Raw genomic sequence first — 17,526 nt, 5'->3', positions numbered from 1 at the left:
TCACTGTATCTTTTTCCTCCTTTACAGGTTTGATATCAGCACTGTGATCTTGAATTGTTACTGTATCTTTTTCATCTTTTACAGGTTTGATATCAGATGTTTCTTCCTGAATTGTTACTGTATCTTTTTCCTCCTTTACAGGTTTGATATCAGAACTGTGATCCTGCATTGTCACTTCTTCTTCCTCAGATGGTTTGACAGTTAAGCTGTCCTCCTCATCCACTGCTTTCTCCTTTTCTTCTTCTATTGATTTGACAGCACAAATGTCTTTACTGATATCTTTCTCTTTTTCATCTTGCATGGTGGGTTTAGCAACAAAGATGTCAACCTTTGTACTTGTTTCGTCCTTGGATGTTTTGACAGTGGAAATTATTACATCTTCTTCCTCCATCATAGCAGGTTTGACAGGAGAGGTGACATCTTTATCTTTACTTGTCTCTTGCTCTTTTTCTTCTTCCATGACTGGTTTGGCAGCATCCTTAAGTGTTTCTTTCGCTTCTAGCTTAGTTGTTGTGGCAGAGGAATCATCATCTTTACATACTAGTACATGCTCTTCCTCCATCTTAGTAAGCTTGGTGGTCACAGTATCATCTTTACTTTCCTGTTCTTCCTTTTCTTCTCCAACTGGTTTAACAGGAGAAGTATCTTCCTTGCTTGGCAGTTCATCTTTTTCCTCTTCTTTGGTAAGTTTTATAGCAGCAGTATCATCTTTACTTATGTCATCCTTCTTTTCTTCTTCTGTTGTAGGTTTGAAGGCCAGAGCATCATCCTTGCTTGCTGTCATATCTTTTTCCTGCTCCTTGGAAAGTTTGGTGTCCAAGCTATCATCTTTACTTGTCTCTTCCTCTGTCTCTTGATCTGTGGTTGGCTTGGCAACAAGAATCTCGTCTTTACTCTCTGTTGCATCCTTTTCCTCCACCGTGGTGAGGCTGATGGTTGAGATAACATCTTTACAAATCTCTTGCCCTTTTTCTTCTTTCATGGTAACAGCAGATGTATCATCTTTACCAATAATTTCTTCTTCTTTGGTGAGTTCGGCAACAGTGATTTCACCCACCTCTTTCTCCTTTTCCTTCTGCTCATCTGTGAAGGGCTTGGTAGCAGAAACATCTATCTTCATCTCTTCCTCCTCTTTCTTATCTTCAATCACTTTGATGTCAGATATTTCTGTCTCTTTTGTCCTCTCCTCATCTTTAGTTGGCTCAATAATGGCCATATCGTCCTTCTTTGCCTCTTTCTCCATCTCTTCTTTAACAGGCTTGATATCTGCATCTTGGACCTTTTCGACCTCTTTCTCTTCAGTCTTTATAGGGCTAATATCAATAGTATCAACCTTTTCTTCTTCTTTCTTCTCCTCTTTAACAGGCTTGATATCTGCATCTTGGACCTTTTCGACCTCTTTTTCTTCAGTCTTTATAGGGCTAATATCAAAAGTATCAACCTTTTCTGTTTCTTTCTTCTCCTCCTCTTTAGCAGGCTCGATATCTGTGGCATGGACCTTTTCAATCTCTTTCTCTTCAGTCTTTATAGGGCTAATATCAAAAGTATCAACCTTTTCTTCCTCTTTCTTCTCCTCTTTAAAAGGTTTGATATCTGCATCTTGGACCTTTTTGATCTCTTTCTCTTCAGTCTTTATTGAGCTAATATCAAACGTATCAACCTTTTCTGTCTCTTTTTTCTCATCCTCTTTCAAAATCTTGCTATCAGACACATCATCCTTCTTAACTTCCGTCTCCTTTACTTCACCTTTGGCTTTGAGGTCAAAATCATCATCTTGTTTTGTATCTTCCTGCTTCTGCTCGTCTTTGATGGCCTCAGAAGCAACAAAATCTATCTCTGCCTCTTTAGTAGTTTTGACTTCAGGAGTGTGGTCTTTTTCAGGCTCTTTTTGTTCATCTGTACTGATGACCGTGTCCTTTGCAATTTGCTCTTCTTTGACAGGTTTAATATCGGAGGTATCATCCTTTACCGCCTCTTTCTCATCCACGATGGACTTGATTGCAGAAATGTCTTCTACAATGACAGATTCCTGTTTCTGCTCGTCCTTGATTTGTTTGACATCAGAGGTGTCATCCTTTTCTTTCTCCAGTTCCGCCTTGACGATTTCAACTGCAGATTTATCATCATGACCGTCATCATCGTCTTTCTTGTTCTCATCATCGTCATCATCTAAGAAACGACTCTCCCTCTCTGTAAATTTACCTGCAACAGGCACTTTAGGTTCTTTATCTTTGAGCCCAACGTCACCATCTTCATCACGTTGTCCAGATGAGATGGGGGAATCCCTCCCTGACATGGGTGACTGAACGTCCGTTAAAGATGCAGCAACAACAGGGACTGTTTCTGCCTGTTTGTCTTCATCTTTTGGCACTAGTGAAATGTCTTTTTCTGGCTCCTTCATCACTGGAACCTCTTTGATGTCCTTTTCAAATGTTTTGTCCAAAGATGTTGCAACGGCTACTTCATGCTGATCTGCTTCCTGTCTGTCCACATCTTTTTGTGTCTCAGCTGCTTCATCTTTCTTTGTGGTTTTGTCTTCAGTTTTAGTGACGACATCAGGGAGCTCCTCTTGCTTTTGCAACTCCAAATCAGGGAAAACCTTCATCTTGTCTTCCACTGGTGACTGACGAATTGGAGAGTGAGCTGCACTTGAGGGTCCAGACTGTGGAGGGGAGGCCATCTTCACAGTGATATCATCCGGACTGAAGCAACGCTCCTCACTCTCTGAAGTTACTGAGTCTGATCCAAAAGGTCTGGTAGGCACAACAGATGAAATATCTTTAGGTGCAACTGCATCTATATTTTCCTCTTCAACTGGCAGGTGGACTGGTTTGGTGTCTGGTATAGACGTTGAAACAGGAGACACTGAGCTAGCAAGCTTTTCGATGTCTCTCTCTTTATCTTGTAATATTTGGGATGAAGCATAGCTTTCTTGGAGTTTCTCAAGTGAAATGTCAACATTAGGAGTTTGGTCTTCTTCCTCCTCTTCTTCTTCTTCCTCCACATTGTGAGCAACAGGAGCTTTAGCCTCCGTCTTCACTTCTGTAACAGGAAGCTGTACCTCATCCGATGGAGACTTGATTTGTTTGTCATCTTCTAAAGAAGGCGGTGAAAGAGTTCCTGCAGAGAGTGGAAGCTCTTTGCCTTGTGAAGCGTCCGGTGGGGTTGGCAGGGGAACAGGAGTTTTGGGTGGTTCCTCAGCCTGAGGTGCTGTGACGGATGCCACAGATTGATCTTCAGCAATAGAAGTAGGGAAGGAGGACATTTTGTCATACTCTGTGATGGATGTTGCAGAAGACACATGTTCCTCTTCTGCCAGAGGAGCAGTGATGATGTTGGTGAACACAGATACTTGCTCCTGCACAGCTGGAATAAACCCTTTCTCGGTCATTGCTGCAGCTTGCATCTCCCGCATGCCGTGAATGTTTACAAATGATTCAGTCTGGTCTGGAACAGAGATGTCGTAGGCACCAACATCATATTGAAGGTGTGGTATCCTCTCTTCTGCCTCTTCATGGATCTCTTCGTCAGAGATAGTCTGTTCTGTCTCAGAGTAACCAGGTATGGTTTCGTCTTGGATATAGGAGACTGGCTCAGCTGCAGCGGCCCCTTGAGCTACTGAGGTTATGGGAGCTGTGGCACCTCCAACATGTGACAGGTAGCCTTCCTCCTCTTCTTCCTCATATTTAGCTGTAGTCAAGATTTCAGCAGTTTGGCTTTCAGAGACCAATTGTTCTTCAACAGCATCTTCAGGTTTGACTTTGATCTCTTCATCTGCTATTACATCTAAATCTTCAACCTCTTCCAGTTCAGCTTTTTCCACGGCCTCCTCCTCCTCTTCTTCCTCTTGCTCCTCCATGGACGGAGTCATTTGTAGCTCCTCTTTTGTCACAACCTTAGCTGAGAGAGTTCCCGATTTCTCCATTTCTTCTATCTCATGTTTTCTATCAAGCCCATAATCCTTTGCCTCCTTCCATTTTGATTCATCTTCCTCTTCACCTATTCCCATATCCTCTTCTTCCTCCTCCGCTTCTGTTTTCTTTTCAGCAGCTGGGGCCTCTTCTTCCTCCTCTTCCTCATCCTGAGTTGCTGCTCCCTCATCCTCAAACTTTTGGGCCTCTTCTAATTCTCTGTCTTGTGTCGATTCCTTGTCTTTGTCTTCATCTTTCACCTCTGGGGGTGTTACCTCCTTTTCAGGAGACTCTGTGACAGCTGGAATTTCAGGAGTTTCTTCTTCCGCCTCCTCCTCCTTCTCTTGTGCTGGAGGCTCGAGTGAAACTTCAGCACTGTCTGGTGGTTCTGCTGATACAGCTACAACCTCAGCTTTTTTTAGTTCTTCAAAATCCTTGGTGAGGTCTTCAGGTGTGGAGGGAGCAGACGTGCCCTCAACGGCTCCATTCTCGATCGGTTCTGGTTGAATAACTTTTTTTGGCTCCTCTGGTTTGGGTTCAGCCTTTGCTGCTTTGATTTTTCCAGTTTTGGCTTTACTTGACACTTTAGCTTTATGTAATGTCTTTCTGACCTCTGGTGTCAGTGGTTTTAGGTCAGGCTTTGTGATTTTTCTCAGCTCAGGTTTGGATGTGTCCTTCTTTTTGTCCTCTTTGGATTTAACATCTTTCTTCTCATCTTTTTTAGCAGAGTCATCTTTCTTTACTTTCTTGATCTCTTTCTTTTCCTTGTCCTTTTTCTCATCCATTTTTGACACCCTTTCCTTCGAGTGCTTTTTTAAGGATTTTTCTTTCAAGAGTTTTTTCTTTTCTGGCACATCAGTTTTAGATTTTATGGTCTTGGTCGGCTTTTTCTCCTCTTTTTTCTCTGATATATTTTCTTTCACAGAGTCACTCTTAGCCTCTGTGGCAGCTGACACATCATCTTGTCCCTCACTTTCTTTCTTTGTTGTCTTTGCAGTAGTCTTAGGGGAGGATTTAAGACTCTCTTTACTATCTGTTCTTTGTTTTAACTTGGTTTGTTTAATGACAGAGGGAGGAGCTCCTGAGGCAATGTCCTTTTGTGTGGCTACAGGATAGCGCAAGAAGTCAAGGTGCTTTAATTTTTCTAGCCCCTCCAGGATCTTGTTTTGTGGTGCATTTCCAGGGAACAGCACTCTGACGATCTTTTCTGCAGGGTTGGCAGGGAGCCAGACGACTAAGGCTGTAACTGATGTCAGGTAGGGCACAGATATTTCTCCTTCTTTCCCGTTGGGCAGCACAATGCCAGTTTTGGCCTTGCTGTTGCCAGCCCACTTCTGCATTAAAAATTGCATCTCTTTACTGTCTTTGACGGGGTTGAGAATATACATGTCTAACCTGCCCACTCCCATCTTGTGGAACAGAGTTATGGGCTCAATAGTGTTGCTGACCACTCGAAAGAGAGGCTCTGGTTTGATTCCTAGTTTGTTAAGGTACTGCAGAGTAAGCGAGGCCTCTTCGATGCTGCGTTTCACTTTGAGATTAGATTCTGGCATACGGAGCTTCTCTGGTACATTGAAGAAGACTACACCCAGTTCAGGGGATATCAGATTCTTCATCCAGTCGCTATAGTTGGTGGAGCCTTGAGACTGCTCCTCCTCCTGTTCTGCTATCTTCCTCTGAAGAAGCCCATTGATACCTGGGAGATTGTCAGCGCCGATGTGTGTTAGTAGAATTGAGTCAATGCGGTCCAAGTGACGGACAAGCTTCCAGAAACAGGATTTTCGTTCAGAGCCTCCATCCACTAAGATGTTGAAGCCATTCACAGCGAAGAGAGCTGAGTCTCCTCGTCCACCAGGAAAGATGTAGCAACATGGCTTGGACAGTTTCAGGAAGCCTCCGGATGTGGGAGGCTCCAGGAGGTCAAAAGGTGAAGGGACGTCAACCGTCTCAGAGATGTACTCTGTGAACTCGGTGACGCCCTCCATCTTGCGGAGAACAGGTTCAGGGTTTAGTCTGTATTCCAGGAACTCCCGTAGGGTCTGCTGCTGTCCCAGGGAGCTCCAGCCCACCTCCCCGCGGCAGGACACAGTAAGTGTAGCCTGCTGCTTGGGGGCTGTTGTGCCCAGTAATTCACTGACCTGCAGGTGAGACACCCAGACACATCAGTCAGTCATGCATAAATGTTATAAACTTGTGTTGTAAAGATATACAAGAAAACAATAAAATCATTTGTTGCAGTAGTCATAGAGACAATGTTTGTATCAAAGGATATTTTAAAATTTATTTTTAAGAAGAAAATAATCAGCATGAATACTCCCCTCTGTCATCCTTTGTGCGGGTTTTTGGACACTGTGCATTTCTAGACAAACTAGTTTCTACTTGTCTGTGGACCAACAAACATTAAGTGAAGAAGCACCTAAACCCCATTTCAATTGTGCTGGTTCTGGAGGCCTTGATCAATGTCTTGACAGTTTAAAGGAGGAGGGCTGCACACAGAGTTGCTCTTCTTCTTTATTCAAACAGCAAAATTTTGAATCAAAGCCCAAGGTTTCGGTTTACACCTTCATCAGGGGCCAAACAGCAGTAATAAGCAGAAAACCACATTATATACATTCTTAAACATAGTGCAAAGTATCTGATATGATAATTACATGTCACCTGCATTGTTCTCCTCATTTGGTTTTCTCATTATGGCTCCATCTTGTGGTCAAATAAAAAAATAACAAAACCTCAAGATGTCCCATACTTGTCAAAATATATAAAGACAAACTCAATTTGTAAGAAAACACCTTAAATCTAGATTTTCATTCAGTTCATGTGACATTGGTGTGTTTATATATCCAAAGTGCTTCTTGCAGTAGATCCAGATTACCAGCCTGCTTATAGTGATTGAGAATGTATACAAAGTGGTTTTCTGCTTATTATTCCTGCTTGGCCTTGGATGAAGGTGTAACCTGAAACACTGGGATGTGATTCAACATCACGCTGTTTTGATAAAGAACAAGAGCGAGTCGCTGTGCAGTCCTCCTCCTTCTATGGAACAACAAATTCCTAACATGTATCAAAGCCTGTACCTCTTCTTTCACATGAAGCTATTTTAAACCACACACATGTATATAGTATGAATGTACAGTGTATAATATTCATCATATTGTTATATTGTTAAGTGTTAGACCACCACAGATTTGACTCACCCCGGGATCAGTAAAGACACGTGAAAAGGTCTGGTAGGTGAAAACCCCAGTTTGAAGAAGAAGGCCACCGTGATCTGAGCTCTGGCCGCTCAAGACCAGAAGCTTGTGTCCTGCTGAGTCTGTGACTAGAGACTGGATCTGGGGCAGAGACACACACACAGAAAGGTAGAGAGAGAGAGAGAGAGGGAGACAGAGGACAGTTAAAGGAGAGATAACACTGCCAATATAGAAGACAAATACCTGTGTCACTGACAAAAGAAGATGCACTTTAAACTGTGTCAAAGTTACCAAGATTTAACACCAAAAAATTCAAACTAAAAATAAACACAGAAGTCTTTTTCTTACTTCCCAAATGAAGGTGGTTCTGGGGATGAATAGCTAATAGAAAATAGGACTGCAGATCTAATCTCAATACTACTACTACTGACTGGGTATTAAAAACTGTCAAGTACCAAAAGGTGGTATCAAAAGCCTGGCTAGATTCATAATCTAGTTTTCTTTGATCAGACGGATTCTGATTTAAATCATAACTATGACAAATTTAGACTGTATTTTATTCAGGTAACGTTGTACAATAAAGGTTTTGTAGAAAAACCTCAAAGCAAGGTTTCTGAATAAAGCAGAGCCCAGCTCATTATTTTTGGCCAATATAAGCTTATAACTGGTATTGGCATAAATTAACAACACTGAAATGCCACTCAGTACAGAACAGTATCTTGGTCACAGGATCCTTGTCAAAAATGTTTGTGTTAAAAAAAAAAAAAAATTAGAGCATAGAAATCGTGCATTGGCTGAGTTAGAGAAAAAAATTATTTTAGTATCATTAGCAAAACTATTAGCAATGGTATTACAATTAAACATGCAGCCTTATAGGGAATTGACAGGTCATTTATTTAACTATATATGTATATATATATATATATCTCATACTATTGCCACATACATGCAACCAGAAGGGTACCGTACCTCAGAATATGTTGACTTACCTCTGATACAACGGTGTCTTCTGAAGGGTTGACAAGCACCACAGTCTCTAGGACATCACTTCTGTGGTGGAGAGTCCTTTGTCCTGTAGGAGAATAAATTAAAAAACATTGTGGTAACTACCTTCTTTCACGTAGAGGCATTGAAGCGCAAGATCCAAACTCATCAAGGCATAAAGGTTGGGTCAGGTAAACAAGTTGACCGACACTCTTGCCAGACGCTCAGCTGTCTGGCCAGAACACATCCTACTGGATGCCATCCAGACCTGATCTGGAAAACCTCTTTGAGTCAGGGAGATTTACTATACTGCATTCTGCATCATATGTGGGGCAATCACTATATAGAGGCAGGCAACCCACTTGTACATCAACACAAGAACAAAAGTTAGAAAAGGAAATAGGTCACTGATGTCTGCTGGGTGAAGTTTAAAATTAAAGCTATAAGCACAACACACACAAATTACATGACTTCTGGCAATGGACAGAAACATATACCACTTGCAGTGATTTGCAGGCTGAAAAACAGTCAGATTTTTACATTATAGGCCAAGAATTAAGAGACAAAACAATTATGTGAGTGAAAACACTAATGCATAGAAATGCACACCCAAAAATAAGGGAAATATCACAAAATGTATTTGACTGTGAAGCACATTTTCATACATCCTTGTGCATATTCAACATAATTACGCATCAACACTTCATTCCACTCGGAGGTGATGTTAAGCTTTTAATTCCCCTTTGTTTCAGCACAGATGCAGGCTCTAATATTAGAGAGGTCTAATAATAGGGGGATCTCAGTGACTCCACCATCCACCGGGATCTTCAGTGCATCCCATGAGTTTGCAGTGCTATACTATCTTTTTAGGATCTGGGCTGTCAACATGTGTTTTCCATGAAAGACCTCTGATGTCAATCACTCTCAGCCTGATACGCTGTCAAATTTATAAAGAAGGATTATCAGCAGATAACATGCATTAGAGTTTGAATGAGACTGATAGGAAAAGTAATTTCACACATTAAAGAAAAAAGTCATTGCTGAAATCATTCAGCTTCTGTATCAATAAGGTAATCAGAGCGATGCTCACACGTCTAGACCGTCTGAGAGTCAGAGGGAGAAGAGCTCAATAAGCAGATGTTCTATTACAGATGATAATTATCTGCTTTCAGCTGATGATTGTACTTTATTCTTTGTTGTTCCTCGTTGATGAAAAAAATTTGAGCTGAATCAAATCATTTTATATTCAACCACATTATCCTCTTATCTAGCAAATATTCATCTGTGACATTTTCATATAAAGAAATGTCAAGAGTTTGACTCGGTGATTTTGAATATATTCAGAGCATGAAAAACTATTAAGTCGAACAAAACAAGAGAAAACAAAAAGCTGATCCATATATTCACCTCACGTAGGTTATTCCGACAGTCTTTTATCAGCTTATTGCAATGCAGCTGCCAGAGTTTTATCAACAACAGTCTACAGCCGTGCTAACTGCTCTGTGAGGTTGGACTGACACAGCAGTGCTTTGAGCTACATGCTAACATCAGCATTCTAACATGCTTACAGGCATATGATGCAGGTATAAACTTAACCATGTTCACCATCCTAGTTTAGCATGTAAGCATACTAACATTATAGTATGCTTGAACGACTTCAGTTTGAACAAATCAAAATGGAAAGTTATTACAATTTTTCATGGAAGATGAACGGCTGCACCAAATTTCATAACAACCAATCCAATAGTTACTGAGGACTTTTATTAAAAAACAAAATTGTCAACCACATTGTGGCACAAGAGGTAAAGTTATTTAAATACATCACCCAGGCACCGTCACCGTTTTGTGCCAATCGATCCAGCAAGTGTTGGGATATTTTACTAAATAAGTCAGAGGATGAGCAAAGTGGTGGACTGGCCATCTGGCTGACATTGCCATCCCTGGAAGAGCCACTCAAAGACATATGAACACACTACAACCACTGCCAAGTCTCTGCACTGATCACCAGTGAGTGAGTTAACTGACTTCAAAACCCTGAAATGACAGTACATTTCTGACCTGCTTTCTCCTCATGAACCTTCAAGAAAACTTAGCTCATGTGACCTGGGTCTGATGACTGTTGCATTTTGCTATTATGTGTCATATACAGTACTTAGGATGACCTGTCTGATGATCTTGGGCATTGTCCATATCTGACCATGTTTAAATCTCAACGTGAAACCTACTCCTTCACTGTTGCCTGTTTCTCTCCACTCTGGTTTTGCTGCAACTTGCATTTCTTTTCACTTGAGGCCTAAAATGTTTCTGTTTTCTGCTGTACCTTAGTAAATGTGGGGCTATTAATCACATCTCACACTGTATTATACTTTCCTCTTTTGTCTGTTCTGTTCAATTTTAGCTCATTTTTACCTTCTATTTTATTCCTTTCTAATCTTACTGATATGTCTTCTTATATTGCCTTGTGTTTCTTATCTTGTGTTAATGCCTTTTTATATTGTAAAGCACTTTGATTTGTTTTGTTGTTTAAAGTTGCTATTTAAATAAACTTGCCTTGCCTATCTTGCTTACCTATTTATTTTTTTAACTGTTATTAATTGTTCTCATTATTTTATTTTTATTCTTTTATGTAACCTGCTTTGCACTGTGAATGAAATGTGCTGCAGTATATAATTAAAGTTGCCTTGGCTTGTTGCTTGGTTTGTGGGGACAAGCAGCAATAACCATGGCTGATCAGAGATCAGTGCCACAATAAATGAGAAACAGAGAATCCAAGGTAACAATATTGCCACAGTAAAATACAAAAAACATGAAGCTAAGAATAAGAAGAGAAGAATCAAAAGGAGAAATCGGATGAAAATGGTTCAAATAATAAAATCTGAATGTTGGAATAACCTATAAAGTGAATGTATAATACCTAATCAAACATTCAGAGAACATCACTGAAACCAACTAGAGGATGTGACTGCCTCTGTTGATGTTACCATAGCAACACAGTGACGACTATATGTTTCATTTCCCCTGCAGACACACTGCAGTTACCATCACTAATGTGAGATAGAAAATGAATTTTACTAAACTGACCCGGCATGGAGCGAGAGAGGAGAGCTGAAAGACAACCTTCAGTGCTGGTGGAGAAGTCGGGAGAAGTTCAAACACTTCAGCAGATCTGCCTACAGACGCGTCCTCTTTCACACCACCATCGCCAAGCTGCGGCGGTGAAGGGTGATTTGCAAGTTTGCTTTGATACTTCCAACACTGACACACAACAACACACAACACTCAGCAGACACTGGAGACACGGGCGTCACGCAGCTGTGGTGGTATGAATCTGTAAACCCACTTTCAGAGGAGTGAAGCCCAGAGGGACGGTGTGTCCCTTTGACCACCTGATGTGCTTCTCTCAGGTAAAACAGAGAAAAGGAGCTTGCATTAGCTGCGGTTGATGACTGCCTGCAGGGTGACTGCTCGCTGACACTGCAGACTGGTACAACGTGATACTACAACAACAAAGACACTCTGAGTCAGTCTCAAACGCTGCCGTTTCCCCCCCAGAGGTCGGAGGACATCAACAATGCAGAGCAGCTGAAAGGACTGTCACCGCCACTGCGGGCTGGAGGTCTCTCAGGTCAGGTTCACTTTCACTCCCAAACACAGCTAATGGACGGGAATCTGTGGAGGTGACACCGGTGCACAGAGTTTAAAAGGACCTGTAACATTTTATTTATAAATGACTCAGGCTAAAACCATTGTCAATGTTTTGCAACTAAAGGCATCAATTATTACTTAAAATGCCTTTACACCTGCTTACAGCTACATTATGTGTTAGAAACCATTTATTAAATGTTTCTTATTAAAACAAAATTGCTAAACTGGAGGATTTGATTCTTTGTTGTACATGAAAGTAAACTGAATATTTTTGGATCTTCAGATATCACCTTGTCACCATGACAAAATGAGTTATTGAATAATCAAAAAAATGAATCCTCAGATAATCTATGAGGAAAATAATCATTAGTTGCAGCTCTACTGATGTACATGGTGAAATGAAAGAGGACTTAACATACAGGCTAACTGCAAGGCATTAAATCGACATTCAACTTCATACAGTATGCCTAAGTGTGACTACATTCGCCTCAGGTTAGGGAATTCAATTTTTCGGCCTATTTGTCAAAATCAAGTTCAAAAAGGTTTCAAACATGTTATTAAAAGGGGCTACAGGTAGTGGTAGCGGTGACTGTCACTTGACAAGAGCTTCAGCCATCGTTGCATTTACAAGACAAGAGGTTATAATACTGAGCAGCGCTATGTCTTCAGGGCCGATTGGAGGCTACAGTGAGTCGCCATCAGAAAGTGACGAGGCAGGCCGGGGCTAGCTGGTTAGCATTAGTTAGTTAACACTGGTGTTCCTTTCCACCTCTGCAGACAGCTGTTGGTGAGTAAAGGAATAAAGTCTTCTGCTGAACTCACAACGTTTCTTCTAGTCTTGCAAGTAAACAGCTGTGCCAATGCTAATGTTGGCTGTGTAGCTATAGCAAAACTTACCAATAGCTCCTTTAAGCTAAATATCAAGGTCTGTCAACTTTTTCTAAAGAGCTGATACTTATGATACCTGGTTTTCACAGCACCAGAAGCAAATATACTTTTAGTATTTTATTATTTTTGTGTGATCCTTGGAGGCCTTTCTGTTTCGACTTGAGTTTCTAACAAACATCTACTCAGTGCTGCAGAGACTGCACTGAGACAACAAGACGTGTGAAGTGAGAAATCAGCAGAGGATTAGAGATGGTTGTAGGCAAGTGAATGTTTAGGCTCTGCATTTAGTCATCCCTCCCACTGAGGAGATGGAACAGCAGCAATGAAATGTTTACATTTTTATGTGCTGTTTTATCAGTTGTACTTTTCACTGGATCTTTGGGCGAGGACGACATATACTGTTCAACAAAAGTTGGGTCAATGTCAGATGTGGGTGTCTTGTTTTACCACAGCATGTATTTAAGTTACTTTTCAGAAAAACATATCTCAGTGAATATGTTGTTTCAGAATGTGTTTCTATTAATTTATGCGGTGAAACATCATATTCAGCAGCACTTTCCTGTCATTCACAAAAAACACGACATAAACCTGAATGTACGTCGGGTCTAAATATTTGTGAAAATGCAGTAGAAACTAGTGAGGTAGGATAAAATTTTGTATGATGCTTGAATAGTTTCAATAAATAAATAAATAGACAATAAATAGAGGTGGCCTTAAAATGTGTACTTACTGTACTGGAAATTCTGTATTTGTTTGTGTCAACACTATTAATGGCTAATGCTTAAAAAATTCAAACCCAAAATGCATGCAAAAAATATTTTGTGGGATTCTACAAAAGTTCCACGGCTGTAAGGTCCAGCACTATCACACTAAAGAAAAAAAGAAAGAAGCCTACAGCTCTGCAAGGGGCTTTGTGAGGCAATCCATACAATAAATGTTAAGATATTTCACTCAAAACCACAAAAAATGTCAACCTCATGGTGGCGCTAGAGGAAAAGTCAGGGCATAAACAAGGTTGGAAAGACACACTGAGATATTTCAATCTGAACCAAAGAAGTGGACTGACCAACTGGGCCGTTCCTAGAGGAACCCTGCTGTATAACACTGTAAATCTGCATATTAACATCCATCTGTCTACGTGGGGCACTGACAAATGTTAAATTTATGTACAAGCATTGCTCAGGTTTCTTACTTACAAAATGATGAATGTGTTCGGTCTAAAGAGAAGCTGTCAAATGGGAAAGACTGATGGATTTTTCATCGATGTAACATAAGGTGTTAATTTCTGCAGTGCGTCAGACACGCCTTGACTAAACACATCTCCACCTCCCATTTGTCTACACACCGGCACTTCAGCCTTTTCTCTTCTGTATTCTCATGGCCGTCCATGGAGAAGTAAACAGTAAAACACGACAAAACAACATTATACTCTTAATTAATAGAAGTCTGAGCTCTTTCAAAACTATTAAATGTCCATATTTTACACTTTTCCTGTGTTTTATTTGAAGTGTTGATCCATAAGAAGATATATTTGTGGTTTTAAGAACCAAAAACCATCTCAATGAAGTTTTACATCTCCTCTCTCAGGCTTCTCTCTGGAGCTCTAGTAACAACATGTCAGCGAGCCAATCAGAAGAGAGACTCAGAGCCTCCTCTCTCTGACTGTTTTCTGAGTGATCAAATAAAAATATAGCAGATTTCAGGTTAACACTCAGAGAAACAGAATTCTGCAAGGTTGGATGGTGGGTCCAGGTGGGCGGGGCTTGGGACATGGCTGAGAGCAGTGACTGCTTTGTTGTGACATCACAAAGTTCCAGAAGTCCTGAAGGCTGGTTTTAAGGCTCAGTTCCTGAATACAGGCTGTGTGCATTTCTCTGTGGACTGAGGCTTTGATACTTTCACTGTATTAATATAGAACCTAGACCTGCTTTATAATCAAACAACACATGGGCATCTACCTTTATACAACGTGTGACCTTTAAAAATACTAGTTCCAGGCTAATTTCAAATCTGAAGCAGAGCAGTGTATATTTCTGTGTCTCTGATGGTTAAAAGTAGTAAGACAAAGAAAACTGTGTGGTACTCATGACAAACATCCATCATCATACCAGTCTTTGACCCTGTGGCCTGAAATATGTAATAACTAACAAGGCTGTTACTGGAAATTACAATCCAGTAAAGCGAGTCAGCCCTCAGGGTCACAATGCATCCACTGAGGTACAAACAGTGTGAAGCTGAAGCATCCTTAGGCAGGCCAGTTTCTGTTTCAAAGCTCCTAAGATGTGTTTGTTTAAACAGTCCTTTTGAAGAGTGCGATGTTCAGCCAAGTTGCCTTCAACTATTTATCCTTGAGGTTTTCCTTCACTGGCATCCCAGACAGAAAAGAAGAAGCATCATCCTGACATTCAGCCAAAGGCGTTTTGAGAAACTCAGCAGACTTATGAAAATGTTCATACTGGTTGATAATTTCTACTTACACCATTTTAAAATCCCTCTATTTTCTGCAAAGGCTTTACTGCTGTTGCAGGCTCCCTGCTTTCTTTGTCAGCTGATTCAATCTTAAGTCCTCCTCTTCTTATCACATTAGTTGGCTCTGTAGCTTGGTAATATGCCCGTGTTTTTCAACACCAAACAGTGCATATCATTAGCATATCACTTTGACATATTTCTGCAGTTCACTAAGTCCACCACAAAAGACACTGAATTTGGGATTAAAAGACTCAACCTCCCTCTGAAACTAGAAGCTACATTTGTGTCAGTCAGTGAGTGTCAAAGCTGGAAATCCAGTGAGTCTTTGCTTTAAAAACCATCATGCTGAGAGGGCTAAAAATAGACTTATTAAACTTCTTGCCCAATTATGGAATAAATGTAAGAGTCTATCAATTCATCTATTAATAGTACTAATATTAAATGATGTTAAAATATCTGGCATTGGCTGATAATATGTTTTCAAACACATTAAATAAACAAATGTTTTGATAAGGATTGCTTACATAATTCAGGCCAAGATCTGTACTGAACGGGAAAAATGTGTTTCCTGGAGGATCTTTCACGGTGACACCATTTCTAAATTACCTGAAAAATATCTTTGGCATCTCTGTACTGCAATTTATTTTCATTTATCAGCTGACTTATATGCCAATAACAAACAATATTATGACATTTATTATATTTGTCCATCCCTTAGCTATACAGCTTATCCTTTGAGGGTCAGGGTGGGGGTCTGGAGTCAATCCCAGCTGACACTGGGCAAGAGGTAGGACAGGTCGCCAATCTATCTATCAGGACTGGTATATAGAGACAAACAACCATACACACTCACATTCACTCCTATGTGGAGTGGAGTGAAAACTAAGCTAAAATCTGTGTTCTTAGTGACAGAATATTAGTTTATTTTTGTTTTGCATTGTCCTTTACACCGGTAACCATGCAATATTTTGTTTATGGGAGATACATGGATAATGCATATATCAGCATAATAATTTGACTTGTAGACTTGTAAATAATTGACTGGATTTCTTGTATTTTTCTTTTGGTTTTGTATATGAGTCACCAGAAAATGTCTCATTATATTTTTGAGGTATGAAGTGGTGTCTCGTTATTCTATATAGCATGACACGTAATAAATCTGACAAACTTTCTGACTACTTTTCTCTATAATGCATGCCATGCTTCAGTGCAGGTATATTTTCCTAATATGGATAAACAGCATGAGCCTTAAACCTGAATTTGACCCGTCATTGTCGTAGCACGTGGTCTGATCCAAAAAAAGGTCTAACAATCCACAGAAACATTCAGTCGTGTGTAATCCAGCAGAAGCATCTGTGTTAACCGAGATCACACATCTGCAATGATCCACTTTCCTGACAAAAATAACTTTGGTGGCAGAGCAGACATCGTGTGTTATCTGCCCTGCTTCTGTCGGTTGACTTAAGGATCTCAGAGAGGTGAACTCCTCGCTCCCTCTTGGTCTTTGCACGACTCTGTTCATAACTGCGGGCCCCAGAGGAAGGAAGGTCGTTTGTCAGACAGAACTCGGTGTTTCTGCTCGTTCCGGCTCTTCCTCAGCTGACCCGTTTGATATAAATATCTACGTCTGAACTCCCCAAACGAGAACGCTCTGTTTAAAGGCAACTAAAACGGAGCACTGATCGACCGAGGCCCAGCCACTGCGCTGCTCCAGATAGCATGTTCCACATTAACAGTGACGAGGGGGTGGTGAGAGGAGGGTTCAAGGAATTTGAAGACTATAAGTAAAAAAAAAAAAATTCAAACAAGAGCTACAGTGCTTCTGTAGGGACTGATTCCCATTAAAAGGTTGTTATATTTTAAGTATAGAACAAACTATTGGGTGAGGGCTCTGAGTTGAGAAAATAAAAATTAAGTTAAACTCACCACTGATGTTGTCACAGCAGGAGATCAGGGCCTTAGTTTCACAGCATCATAAAGGACAACACAAAGCTGAAAATGATTCTGTTCCAAGGACAGATCCTCTTTCAAACCTAAAAGTCATAATTCTAACGTAATGGCAGACAGACGGCCAACATCCTGTTCTAAATATAAAACCAACCAGCCTGATGGATGGTAGATGCTGTTGTGATATGAAGGCGCTTACATCAGCACAGAGATAGAAGGTCAAAGGATTCTTTGTTGGTAAGGCAAACGTTTAGTCCAGATCATGGCAAAGAAGTGAAAAATGGTAAAGTTAAATAATAAAGTTTCAATGATCAGCTTTGGGTTACATCTGCAGATTATTTTCTTGATTAATTGCTTAATTTATCGAATGTCCGAAAATAGTCCTTCCCAGGTTCCCCAGGGTCCAAGGTTACGGCTTCACAGCCCCAAACCCAAATATATTCAGTTTACAAAAACAGAAAACAGAAAAAAGCAAAAAGTCTTAATGTTTG

At 40.5% G+C, this 17,526-nt stretch overlaps 1 protein-coding gene across 1 annotated transcript in view; it reads right to left on the bottom strand.

Moving 5' to 3' along the window:
- The window catches only part of LOC111229785 (microtubule-associated protein 1B-like), a 75,285-nt gene that overhangs the window by 10,495 nt on the left and 47,264 nt on the right, over nt 1-17,526 (bottom strand). Inside the window, exons 3-7 of the mRNA XM_022756255.1 lie at nt 8,092-8,174; nt 7,106-7,243; nt 4,000-6,049; nt 3,718-3,846; nt 119-3,642 (exon numbers count right to left, since the gene is read on the bottom strand). Coding sequence (XP_022611976.1) covers nt 119-3,642; nt 3,718-3,846; nt 4,000-6,049; nt 7,106-7,243; nt 8,092-8,174 — 5,924 coding nt within the window. The remainder of the gene's footprint in view (nt 1-118; nt 3,643-3,717; nt 3,847-3,999; nt 6,050-7,105; nt 7,244-8,091; nt 8,175-17,526) is intronic.

This window comes from Seriola dumerili, unplaced genomic scaffold, assembly GCF_002260705.1.
Source record: "Seriola dumerili isolate Sdu_G_001 unplaced genomic scaffold, Sdu_1.0 BDQW01000242.1, whole genome shotgun sequence".
In the NCBI taxonomy this organism is placed as follows: Eukaryota; Metazoa; Chordata; class Actinopteri; order Carangiformes; family Carangidae; genus Seriola; species Seriola dumerili.
Note: the sequence above shows the minus strand (reverse complement) of the source record. Positions and strands in the feature narration are given on the sequence as shown.